We start from the raw sequence: 12,037 nt of genomic DNA on the forward strand, positions 1-12,037 counted from the left end.
CCCGGAGCCGGCCATACCCAGCACCAACACGCACACCGGCGCCGCCGCCGCCGCCGCCGACTCTCCTGCGGCCGCCATCTTTCCCGGCACCACCTTTGCGTTTCCGGGGCGCGATCCGCAGCTTCCGGCGATCGGCCGGAAGCTTTCGATGATTGGCTAGCAGCTTCCGGGATGTGGCCTGCAACTTCCGGCCTGGAGCCGCGCGCTCTCGAGGGTCGTTTCGCCGCCGGCCCGGACCGCGTAGAGGATTCGGCGGCGTCTCTGCGGCCTGGGAGCTGGCAGCTACTGGGAGGAGACGGTTGGAGGTGACCGGAAGGGAGCGGAGGGCCGTGCGTGCGGCTCTGCGGTGGCGTCGCCATGCCGGGCAGCGCGGTGAGTGCCTGGCGGAGGCGATCCGGAGCCGTGCGGCCCCGCTGTGGTGTGGGAGGAGCGGGGAGGTTCGGGGAGGGAGAACGGATCTCGGTATTTCGGGTCTCTTCCTCGCTTCGAGAGTCAGCCGGGTAACGGCGATAGGACGTGAGGTGATGGCCTTAAGCTGTGCCATGAGAGGTTCGGGTTGGGTGTTAGGAAATGTTTCTTTTCTGGAAGAGCGGCCAGGTATCGGCACAGCTGAACAGGGAGTGGCGGGGTCACCGAACCCGGAGCTGTGGAGATGTGGCACTGAGGGATGTGGGCTGGGCGGGGGCAAACTGACGCTTGGACTTGATTACTGCAGAGGTCTGTTCCAACTTTAATGATTCTATGGGCCCAGAAGGGTGCTGGGCCTGCCCCGGGGCTTTCCCCGTGGGGATGGGGACAGGCAGCATGGGGCAGTTTCTGTTTCCACTGACTTCTTTTCAGTAACTGAGAAGTTACTCAGTTCATCAGCACATCTCTTTTTCTTGTTGCTTCAGATCGTTTACAACGACCTAAATTCTTCGTACTGATTTTGGATTATTTTACAAAGCTTAGTAGTGCTAAAAATAGCCAAACATGTGCTGTGTTTGTCAGTCATGGAGGTTCTTCTCATGATGGATCAGGGCAGATGATTAAAGCAGACTGTGCTCATTCATTTTGTCGTTATAACATCACACATAGATGGCCTGATTTTTTTTCTAGCTGCTCATCACACTGAGGTTCCTCCACCTTTCTGACATAAAGTTTCCCATATACTCTTGTATATACTACTGGCAGCATGTAAACTCTTATCAAAGTAATGCAAACACAAACCTTCAACTGGTTTTTCATCTAGAGAAGAGGGAAGAGTAAACTATTGTCTGCTCCTATACATAAATTAAGGAGGAAGTTTTTCAGCCAGAGGGTGGTGAGGCACTGGAACAGGTTGCCCAAGGAGGCTGTGGATGCCCCATCCCTGGAGGCATTCAAGGCCAGGCTGGATGTGGCTCTGGGCAGCCTGGTCTACTGGTTGGAGACCCTGCACATAGCAGGAGGTTGGAACTGGGTGAGCATTGTGGTCCTTTTCAACCCAGGCCATTCCATGATTCTGTGATATGGTTGTCTACATACCAGGAACAAAGTACAGCAAATTAGTGGTTTATACTGACTTCAAAATGTCAGTGGTGTCTGTTAGATTGCATGTTTTAATAGGAACATAAGAAGTAGCAAGTGATAAATGACAGAACAACAAGAAGTTAAAGGAAATAGTTGAGCAACTTTTGGAGTGTGACAAAATAATAGAAATTAAGGATGAAAAAAGAATTCAAAGAGTGTAGAGACAGCATTCTTGGCCTGGAAAATGCAAGAATTATTATGGGAAAAGGCACCATAGAAAAGCCAGTAGATTACAATCTTACTTGTGGTTATGTGGGAAGGTGTGGGCAGAAAGCAGGTATCACTGAATTAAAGACAGAAAAACTGCATCATGCCGCAGTGCAAGGAGGATGATTGGATTTCATATGGGAAGGGGTGAGGGGCTTGTGGCTATTCTGATTGGAGTTCTACTTTAGCTGGAAGTGAAAGGGTTCCTTGTCACAGAACAGCTTCCTTGTTGCAAAAGATGTTTTTTTCCTATTCAAAGAATGGTATGCTCATCCTCAAAGTGCAGATGATTGTGCTTGACTGGAAAAAATCAGAGAAATTATACTGCTGATGTGAATTGTGTTCTGTTTTGTTAGGCTACCAGTGCTGCGCATCATGGACAGAAGGGCAAGAGGCCAAGGTCTCTGGAAAACAAAAAGTATGTAATATTTTGTGTAGACTTTGACTGAGGGGCCAAAAAAAAAAGTTGAGGTTCCTGTTGAAAAGCTGCACCTGACTTTTATGAAATAGTCTAAACGTTAACAGCTGCGATGATTTTTGTTTGTTTGATGAAGTCTCAGGTGAGATCCACACTGGCCCCTGATGGCTTATAGAGAAGTATTTATTTTTACACTGTGATGAATTTGTGATTGTTCCTTTCACTGAAATGCTGAGGTAGGATGAATATCTTTTTACTGATGCTCTCAGTACTGATGTCAAACTCTTACAGATATATTGAATAATAATAATATATAGCTGACATCTTCCAGTTCATAGAATTCATAATGAGATTTCAAATTGATGTTTTCCAGGACTAAACAATTTGAGGAGATGGAAACTACTCCCCTAGGATTGAACAGTAATTATAATGAGACAGCCAGCAACATTTCTTCTGGCTCACAGAAGAGTGCAGTGAATGGAAGAGCAGAGTCCAGAAGCAAGCGGACCATTCGTCGGCCTGCCTACTGGCTGGAAATGAGGGGCATAAAAAACAATGTGAACAAATCTTCAGATGAAAAAGGTACTCGTCACTCTTGGCTCAGTGCAAAACTGTTTTTCCTCTTCAGTTCTTTCACAAGAGATGGAGAGATTGGATGATTTCTGAAAGACGTGCTGCAGTTCAGCCACAAATTACAAGCTTGATCATGCTGATATGTTGGGATGCTTACACTTCCTCCACTGCAGAAGTGTAGATTTAAATTTTCTGGTGTTATGCAGTTCCTTTTAAGTGACTTGTCTATTAAATTCAGTGATTCTGTGAGTGGTATCAGTTTCCTCTGAAGAAGAGGAGCGTGTAGGGCATCTGCCAATCATTCCAGCATTATACTGTAATAACTTGAAAAATAGAACAAGCAGTGCTAAAAACATACAGAAGCAAATCAGTATGCAGTATTTTGGTTTAGTGGCTTTTGTGGTTGTTAGATTTTTGGTGGGGAAGAGGGTTTAATGTTTTTATAATTGTTGTTTTCTCTTTACTGTCATTTATGATTTCCTTACTTGGAGTGGATGGGGTCTTATGTTGTTTTAGGGACATTCAGATTTCCTGGCTTAAGAATCATTTTTCAAACTTTTTGCGTGGCTCTTCTTTCTTTAATGCTTTTTCCTCCTCTCACTAAATTGGAACCTGTGTATTATCCTGTTGCAGGGAGGACCAAATATTAACTTGATAAAGGTGAGGTTGCTGCAGCTTCATGCCCATAGGTCCAACCAGTAGCAAGACTGAGCATATATATTCCCATGAGTACAAACATGTATATTCAGTACATGTATACACAGCCAGCCATACAGATCAACAGAAATGGATGTGCTCAGCACTCACACAGACAGCACTGATGGCTTCCATCCCATTTCCCTCTCTGGCTGATCAGCGTGGAGATATGTTAGTGAGAAATAAAAAGGTGTATATACACATATATCAAACATATATATCTATCTATGTTTGTACACAGGGTGAATCCCTCCTGTAGCTGAATTAGGCATTGGCCTCTGGATCCTGGTCTGCCCTGTTGCTGGTACAAGGACATACTGGTGCCTTGTGCCTGCAGAGCCACTCCAGGTGCTGGTGTGCACCTCCTTTCAGACATGCTCAGACTTGCATATTCTGAGGGGAGTTGGCTGGAATTCCCCTCCTGCCTCTGATCACCAGTTTCCACTTGTTGTTCTGCCTTACCACGTATGCATGCATACACCTGGCTCCGTTTTCTTCCCCTTCTCACCCAGTAGTCCAATTGGCATTTGCATGCAATCACACTCACACTCATTCCAGTTGGTGGCACCACAGACACACTGGCCACTATGACCTGTATTGCTTAAGTAAGTCTCCCTGCAGTCACCTATGGACATAGGTCCACAAAATATAGAGTCCTGCACACAGAGACTACACTCATTCATTTGTAGGTATGAGCAAACTTGTGTGCTGACCAACTGCTTGTTTACAAGCAAGTGGCCATACCCTCTGTTTTCCCACATGTTCTTCCCCAAACCACCCATTCCCTCCCTTTCCTTGACTTTAATATCTTGTGTAATGCTTAAATGGTCTTTGGCTGCATTGCATATATCCCATAACCCCAGGCATTAACAAGACACCACCAGTTCAACACACTTCCCATTCCAAAGCAAGCTCCAGGGAGCAATTCCCATTGATTCACCTTGAATCTTGTACCTAAAAGGTGAGGTATCACAGAATCACAGGTATCACAGATGGGTATCACAGGAAGAACGTACCTGTTTCTTTGATCCCTAATTTGCCTGCCGTGGCATCACGCTGTACTTCTCTGCACTCATGGAGGGTCATAAGACACTATTCTGAGTACATAAGGAGGTGTAAGTGCTGGCAGCTTTCTGTGTCTTCGATGAGCCTGCAGATAGTGAGGATAGGCAGAACATTATCCACGTTTTCCCACCTTTCATCGTCTCTCTGTGCTCCTTTTTGTGTGTGCAGATGAGCTTTTTATGACATAACGTAGCAACTTCTGGCTCTCTTCTAAGCAGTACAGCTTTCCCAAGCTGTGCTATTGCACTGCTCTTTCCATGTCTTCTGTATTGGAGGATTGCAGACCGTGTTGTTCCTGATATGAATGGGTCATAAAGCTGTGTAATTACCTCACTGGTGTCCAGGTGCCTCACCAAAACTACTTTTTTCTTTAAAAGTATAAGGAGAAACTGAGGTAGCAGACAGCTGCTGTTATGCAGGCTGAGTTTAATAAGACTGAAGCATTTCTTTTCTTGTTTGTTAGCAGAAGTGCTTTTGAAAGGCAAGAGGAAATCTGAGCACGGGGAAGGTGAAGATCTTAAAGACACTCCCAAGAAGAAGCAGAAGATTTCTGGTAATATTAAATAACTTTTTATTTCTAGTTACAGGCATACAGATACTTCAGACTTCCTTTCTGCCCAAATGCTCTTTCTGCCATGTCTCTTTCTGATTCTGTGTATCTTGTAGGATGCTGCTGAACAGTGTTGTTTGTTGTTGTTTTTTTATGGTGGGGGGTGATTATTCTTATTTCACTCTCTCTTAAAGTTGAGCAGAGGGAGGGAAAAAGGAAATAGAGCAAAAACAATCCGGTCAAGTTCATTTTAGTTTCCCAAAAGATTCTGAACTAAATAATCAGGCATATTACTTGTATACCTCTGGAGATTGCTGAGTACATGATGGAACATGAAGCTGCATCAAAGGAAGGTCATACAGGAGTTAGGAAGAGGTTCTGCACCAAAGGGTAGTGAGTGTGGAATGGACCCTGAGCTGCTGGAGTTCAACAAGTGTTTGGACAACGCTTTCAGACATAGGACAATCCAGAAATCAAACCCTATGTGGAGCCAGGGTCTCTTCTAACACAAAGTATTCCATGATTCTTCCTATGAACCCTCTTAGCACGCTCCTAGAGAGTGTAAGATCTAATGTGAGATAAAAACAGATGTTATCCTGAGATGTTTGAGCAGGAGTGTAGACTTTCAGGCATGACATAACCTTTTTCACTCTGCTGCAGGGTCTCTCACAAAGTACTGTTTCCAGCAAGCAGTTCAGGAAACTTGTAAATCAAATGAAGAAAGTGTAGAGAGAAAAAAAGAGTAGAAAACACAACCCATGAGAAAATACTGAAACAATAAGAGGTATTTAGTCTAAAGAAAACAAGAACAAGTAGAGGAAGGGGACTGACCATTTTGTTGCTACCAAGTCACTAAATTGCCTTATCTGTGCTGTGAACTGATGATATGTTTTGGTGTAAAGAGTTCCCATCCTAAGAGCTTTGCGTACGAACAGCCATAGATTATAAATGTGTGGATGACACTGAGGCCTGCAGCTGCAAACAAATGTGGATTTTGAGAGAGAGGAGAGATTATAATCTTTAAGTTCTTTTAAAGAAGTAAAATGGACCATTTCTGAATGAGTGGTCTTGAGGCAGCAGGCTGACTAGCACTAGGCAAGCTCTGCTTTTTGTGTAACGAGGCTCACAGAATTAAGTCTCTTGCTTTTCCTTGTTAAAACAGGAAAAAAGCGGCAATCAGGAGCACAACAAAACTCCAAAACAAAAAGCCACCATGTTCGCAAGGAACCAGAAACCTATGGCACAGGTAAGGAGGGAGGAGCAGTTACTCAGAATTGCTTATAGAGCAGGTAAGAGATAGCTGTGATTCGGTGAGTTCACTCTGAGCAACATCTGTCTCTGTGATGTTTCCATTTTGTCTTTCACTGTTGAGTGGCTGCTGTCTTGTTGGAGCACTGCAGAGCAACGTTGAAGGGACAGCATGCTCTCTGTGGTTTCATGAGGTTTAACCCTAAAAATAATGTATAATAGGACACTGAAGGAGGAATCGTTTCAGTTAGGTAAAAGCCTGCTAAAACAGTTTCAGTGTGAAACTCACAGAAATATGTATACTTTTTTACTCAGCAGAATATATTTGGAGGAAAAACTGCCACACTTACTGTCACATCTCTTCTGGTTACCTGATAGCCAGAGACCTAAGCAGTCTATGCTGGAAAGTTAGCATTGTAGCCTTGATTCAGCATTGGCTTGCTATCTGTAGCTCACAGCACTTACTAATTACTCTAGCAAGTGCTGTTTGATTCATTGACTTTTCTGCTGACTACTCAAGGAGGGACAAACCCTTCTTGTTATGACTGGGCAAAGAGAAAAGCCTATTTTTATAAGAAGATATTTTTATAGTAAGAATTAAAGCAGGTGGCTTTTAAGCCACTTTCTTCCCAGAACTCATATCAGTAATTTATAATCCTTGTGGATAGAGCTTCTCCTTTGCATTTCAAAAGTGGCCAGGCACTGAAAACCAGGCCTCGCAGGATGCTTTTCCCTAGCTGTAGGATTGAGAGGATAGGCATAGTGGTGCAGCTCCTTTCACTTTTGGTGCCAAAATCACTGTCTGACATAAGTGGAGCTCATAAGATTTGTTTGGTAGAATTGAACCATGGACTTTGTCCCAAAAACTGTTCAGTCACATCTGTCACCACTTTCATGAAAAGTGTTTTGCCAAAAGTGCATGCTAAAGTAATTCTGTAATGAAAATGAATGAAGGAGGAATCTCTGTTGAACAGCTAGAACTCTTCTCACAAAAAGAAAGCAGTGTTGAGTGTTCTTATCAAACCATCTTCCTAAAGGTGTGATGTGTGCCGTGTTACATGGTGCATTTAAAGCTGGTAATGAGCTGAAACTCCTGGAGTAGGACGCAAGTTTGGTGGCATGTGATTCGTTTCCTCCAGGGATACATTGTGCACATTGATGGGGAAAAAAAAGATTTTGTGTTGCCAGGTTTATTGCAATTCCTTTGTTTTGACAGGTAGCATAGAAGAGCAGTGGTCTTTGGAAATTCAGGACAAAGGTCGAGTTACTTGTCCTACCTGCCGGGCTGTGGTGAGAAAGACTGTAGAAGGACTGAAGAAACACATGGCAAATTGCAGACAGGTGAGAACAAGAGAGATGTTTTCTGAACTCTCTTCAGCTTACTGATAGATGGTGCCTGCAGGTGGATTTTTGTTGCAGTTAAAACCAGTTTTGTCTCATTATCGTGTCTCTAAGCAAGAGATTTTTATCTGTAGAGGCTGCAGGTGGTGCTTCCAGCTCAGTCTGTCGCTGGAGTTTTAGTGTAGTGACTAAAAGTGTACCTATTTCATTGCTTCCTAAGTTGTACTCTCCATAAAATCCGTTTTATTTTTAATGGACAATTACCAGGCCTAAATACAGCATTCTGCTCTTGTGCTCCTTTCTCCCAGAAACTTTCCCACTGCTTTGGTTAATTTGCAGTTACACTCACGGTGTCCTTATCTATTTGTAGGAAACGTTTGCATGTCATCACTGTGGGAAACAGCTGAAGTCTTTAGGAGGAATGAAATACCATGTCATGGCAGACCACAATAGTCAGGTAACACGGTCACTCTACATCTGAAAGTCTTACAGGGGAGATGGTCTTTTAATCCTTCCCTGATACACACACAGAAAGTGAATATTGTGGTTTCTATCAAGTGTAGCTACTCAAATCTCATTTCATCTGTATTCTCATTATTTTTAAGGTTGGAGATCTGGAAAACAGTAGTAAGTTAGCAGAGATGATAGGGATGCTGCTTCTTTAAAACAGCAGATGAATTTTATGCTCATTGTTCCTTAGACTGCATTTTTCAGTCCTTTGGTTGAAAGTAGCAGTTTGTCTATATGCATGGCAGATTTTAGTTCTTTACAAGTTCAAAGGTAAAAAAAAAAAAAAGGAAAAAGCCATTTTGTTCTTGCCTACTTGCTGTAAAGATACAAATGCTGCAGTCTGTTTTTCCTCTTTGCTATTGCTGTAGAGAAGGTAATGTCTGCTGTTGTCATTGTGAAACATTAGAACTTTTTTTCTTTGAGAAGTTTGGATAGTATTTGGAAAAATACCTCACAGGTGTGATTTAACAGTAAATGTTAAAGATGTAGGATAAAGGTGAGTTAGTGCTTTCCACAGGCAGGAGGGGAGCAAAGAAATACACACCCATGTCCATCCCAGCAGCTATAGTTTGAAACTGCATGCTGCCAATTCCTTGTTCAATCACAGCTACCTGCAAAGTGGTTTTCAGGCAGTTCACTCCTTTTAAAGACAGTTCAGTTTTTCTGGGGTACAGATGGGGTCACTGTATTAAATCCACTTCTGTAAAATCCCAGTGCTGAGCATCCTGCATTTTTTCTTTCATCCTTCTGCTGTTCTTTAGCCAGTTGTGAAGGAAGGAGGAGAATTGGATGAGCAGCTTGAGCGAGACCGCCTTCGGAAGGTTTTGAAGCGTATGGGAAAGCTGAAGTGTTCAAGGCAGGTGAGCTGCATTGTCTTAATCATCCTAAATTGAACAGCAGCAGATGCATGAACATGTAATTCTGTGAAAGTTCTGCTGGATGTGCTTTCGGTGCTGGTAAAAGATGACTGTTTGTATATCCTAGCTGTACTTTAAAGACAGGATAGTCTCTTGAGAGGCTTTGAAGGAATGCTGCGTTACCAGGAAGTCAGTAGGAGGCATGGAGAATTTTCTCTAAACAATTATGCAGCACTGAGCTTAGAGAACAAATTTTAAAATAACTGATGCTTGATGAGAACCTCTTAACTGAAAAAAACAGGAGTCCAATCAATGCTGGTTGAATTAACTAGAAGCATTAGGGCTTTGCTCTTGACTCACTTAGGTGACATTCTCTTGCCTGTACTAGAAAGCTGATCAGCTTTGCTTACTGTCTGATCCCCATTTGCACTCAAAGAGAGGATTATTAGGCTGGTTATGAAAATAGAGGTTTTATTTTTGATTTCCTAATTTTTTTCAAATGGCTTCTTTAGACCGATTGTGTAAATGTCGATTGAGCAAAGGTATGACTGAACTTCAGAAGAGCAAGCTTCTGCCTTTTTAAGGAATTACCAGACAAGCTGTTTATGCCCCATCCCTGGAGGTGTCCAAGGCCAGGTTGGATGAGGCCCTGGGCAGCCTGATTTGGTGGGTGGCAACCAGCACGTGGCAGGGAGATTAGAAGTGGATTGGTTTTGGATCCCTTCCAACCCAAGCCGTTCTGTGCTAAGTGCTTTCAGTTGAGGATGTCAGGGAGGAGGAAGTTTAAAGGATAACAACTTACCTTGCAACAGTATTGCAGACTGTTCATAGACTAAAGCAGTTGTTAAGGTTGAAAGGGTTCTCCTGAGATCATCTGGTCCAAGTCCTGGGCTCCAGAAAGGTCATTTAGAGGTCCTTGAGTATTTGGTGTGTTGATGTCTCCAAGGGGGGACTGGAAGGATATTGATTTCTTTCCTGTGTGCACCAAAAGTATTGTATTAATGTGTACTTCTTTCCTTCCTTAGTTGTTTGTAATAGCTGTAAAGATGTAAGTGACATCTGCATGAACTGCTGGAGTTTATTGCCCTCCTCTGCAGTTTGAGATGTGATCTGTATTCTAGGAACTCCCGAAAGTTTTATTTACCATTTCCATAATGCTGCATTCTAGACATTTCAACCACCCAACCAAGTGTTGGCTCTTTCTCTGCCCACATCTTCTATTTGTATCTCAGAATCTTTGTTTTGGGCATCCTTCTTTAATGTCTTGTTTCTTTACTCCTTATACTGAAATTTTCTGTTCCGTGCTTCCCACAGAGAAGTTCTCAGAAGCAATTTCTCCCAACTGCAGTCAGCTCTTTATGCCAGATTTTGTCTATTTAGAGATTAAAGATCACTGTCTGATTGTCTCTGGTTTGTCAGGAAATCTGGTAGCACTTTTATCAGCAGTGCTCTTATAATCACTTGGAGAGCATTTGATCTATGTGTTTTTCTTCTACGTTGACAGGGCTGCACAGGCAGCTTCACTAGCATAATGGGATACCTGTATCACATTAAAAAATGTGGGAAGACTGCTTCTGAGCTGGAGAAAATGGCAATGAAGTGCCATCATTGTGAAAAAGCATACAGATCAAAGGCAGGACTTGTATACCACCTCCGAGCTAAGCATGGCCCGGTAAGTGCTGATTGCTGTAGTTACCAGAATAGTGATGTGATGTTTCAGGCCAGCATGTCCAGAGAAGGGCCACAAAAATGATCCAAGGGATGGAACAGCTCTCCTATGAAGGCAGGCTGAGAGAGCTGGAGCTGTGCAGCATGGAGAAGAGAAGGCTGTGAGGTGACCTGAGAGCAGCCTGTCAGTATCTAAAGGGGAGCTACAGGAAAGAAGGGGACAGACTCTTCAGCAGGGGCTGTGGTGATAGAACAAGGGGAAATGGCTTCAAACTTAAAAAGGGTGGATTTAGGTTGGATATAAGGAAAAAGTCTCTTACTGTGAGGGTGGTGAGGCACTGGAGCAGGTTGCCCAGAGATGTAGTGAATGCCCCGTTCTTGGAGGCTTTCAAGGTCAGGCTGGAGGTGGCTCTGAGCACCTGATCGAGTGTAGGTGCCCCTGTTCATTGCAGGGGGAGTTGGATGAGATGACCTTTGAAGGTCCCTTCCTACTCAAACAATTCTATGAAAGCAATAGCTGTGTACAGAAGTAAAACCAAATATAGAATTCATTCATTACTTCCCATCAATAGGCAAGTGTTTAGCCATTTCCAGGAAAGCAGGGCTTCATCATTTGTAGCAATTACTTGAGAAGACAAATGCCATAGCTCTTAATAATCACCCCTTCCTCCTCTCTTTTATTGCTGAGCATGATGTCATGCAGTACAGAAAATCACTTTGGTCAGTTAGGGTCAGCTGCCCTGGCTGTGTTCCCTCCGGCTTCCTGTGCACCTCAGGTTACTCACTGCTGGGTTAGCATGAGAAACAGAAGTGGTCTTGTTGCTGTATAAGCACTGTTCAGCAATAGCCAAAGCAGTGGTGTCTTATCAGAACTGCTGTTGTGATAGACACAGTACCCTACAAGCTACTGTGAAGAAAATTAAGTCTGTCCCAGCCAAAACCAATACACATGTAACCTTGTGGAGCTTCCTGTTACGTTGTTGTTTGCTCTTAGAAGAGTCATCACTGGATCAGAGGTGGCCAGCAGGGACAGGGAGGTGATTGTCACCCTCTACTCTGCTCTTGTGAGGCCCCATCTGCAGTACTGCGTCCAGGTCTGGAGCCCCCAGTACAAGAAAGACAGGGAGCTGTTGGAGAGGGTCCAGAGGAGCCACAGAGATGATCAGGGGGCTGGAGCACCTCCCCTACAAAGACAGGCTGAGGGAGCTGGGCTTGTTCAGCCTGGAGAAAAGAAGGCTGTGGGGTGACCTCATTGTCAGCCTTTCAGTACCTAAAGGGAGCCTACAAACAGCAGGGGAATCAACTCTTTGAAAGGGTAGATAACTGCAGGATGAGGGGAAATGGTTTGAAGTT

At 43.8% G+C, this 12,037-nt stretch overlaps 2 protein-coding genes and 1 long non-coding RNA gene across 4 annotated transcripts in view; 1 reads left to right on the forward strand and 2 right to left on the reverse strand.

Annotated features, from left to right (window-relative positions):
- The window catches only part of GPN1 (GPN-loop GTPase 1), a 13,639-nt gene extending 13,280 nt beyond the window's left edge, over positions 1–359 (reverse strand). The window contains 3 exon segments of the mRNA XM_010708002.3: positions 1–90; positions 92–262; positions 264–359. The exon segment at positions 1–90 is cut by the window's left edge and continues 7 nt beyond it. Of these exon segments, the coding sequence (XP_010706304.2) occupies positions 1–90; positions 92–262; positions 264–359 (357 nt within the window).
- Positions 172–12,037, forward strand: part of ZNF512 (zinc finger protein 512) — an 18,630-nt gene continuing 6,764 nt past the window's right edge. Inside the window, exons 1-9 of one of the 2 annotated variants that reach the window (XM_010708003.3) lie at positions 172–372; positions 2,115–2,176; positions 2,550–2,758; positions 4,974–5,063; positions 6,223–6,306; positions 7,525–7,649; positions 8,020–8,106; positions 8,921–9,019; positions 10,521–10,688. In XM_010708003.3, the coding sequence (XP_010706305.1) occupies positions 358–372; positions 2,115–2,176; positions 2,550–2,758; positions 4,974–5,063; positions 6,223–6,306; positions 7,525–7,649; positions 8,020–8,106; positions 8,921–9,019; positions 10,521–10,688 (939 nt within the window). In that variant the 5' untranslated portion in view covers positions 172–357. The remainder of the gene's footprint in view (positions 373–2,114; positions 2,177–2,549; positions 2,759–4,973; positions 5,064–6,222; positions 6,307–7,524; positions 7,650–8,019; positions 8,107–8,920; positions 9,020–10,520; positions 10,689–12,037) is intronic. The other variant, XM_010708004.3, reaches the window with a different exon arrangement.
- Positions 9,026–12,037, reverse strand: part of LOC109366327 — a 16,439-nt gene continuing 13,427 nt past the window's right edge. The window contains exon 3 of the long non-coding RNA XR_002112614.2: positions 9,026–9,991. This is a non-coding gene — a long non-coding RNA (uncharacterized LOC109366327). The remainder of the gene's footprint in view (positions 9,992–12,037) is intronic.

Source organism: Meleagris gallopavo, chromosome 2 (genome assembly GCF_000146605.3).
Source record: "Meleagris gallopavo isolate NT-WF06-2002-E0010 breed Aviagen turkey brand Nicholas breeding stock chromosome 2, Turkey_5.1, whole genome shotgun sequence".
NCBI classification, from domain to species: Eukaryota; Metazoa; Chordata; class Aves; order Galliformes; family Phasianidae; genus Meleagris; species Meleagris gallopavo.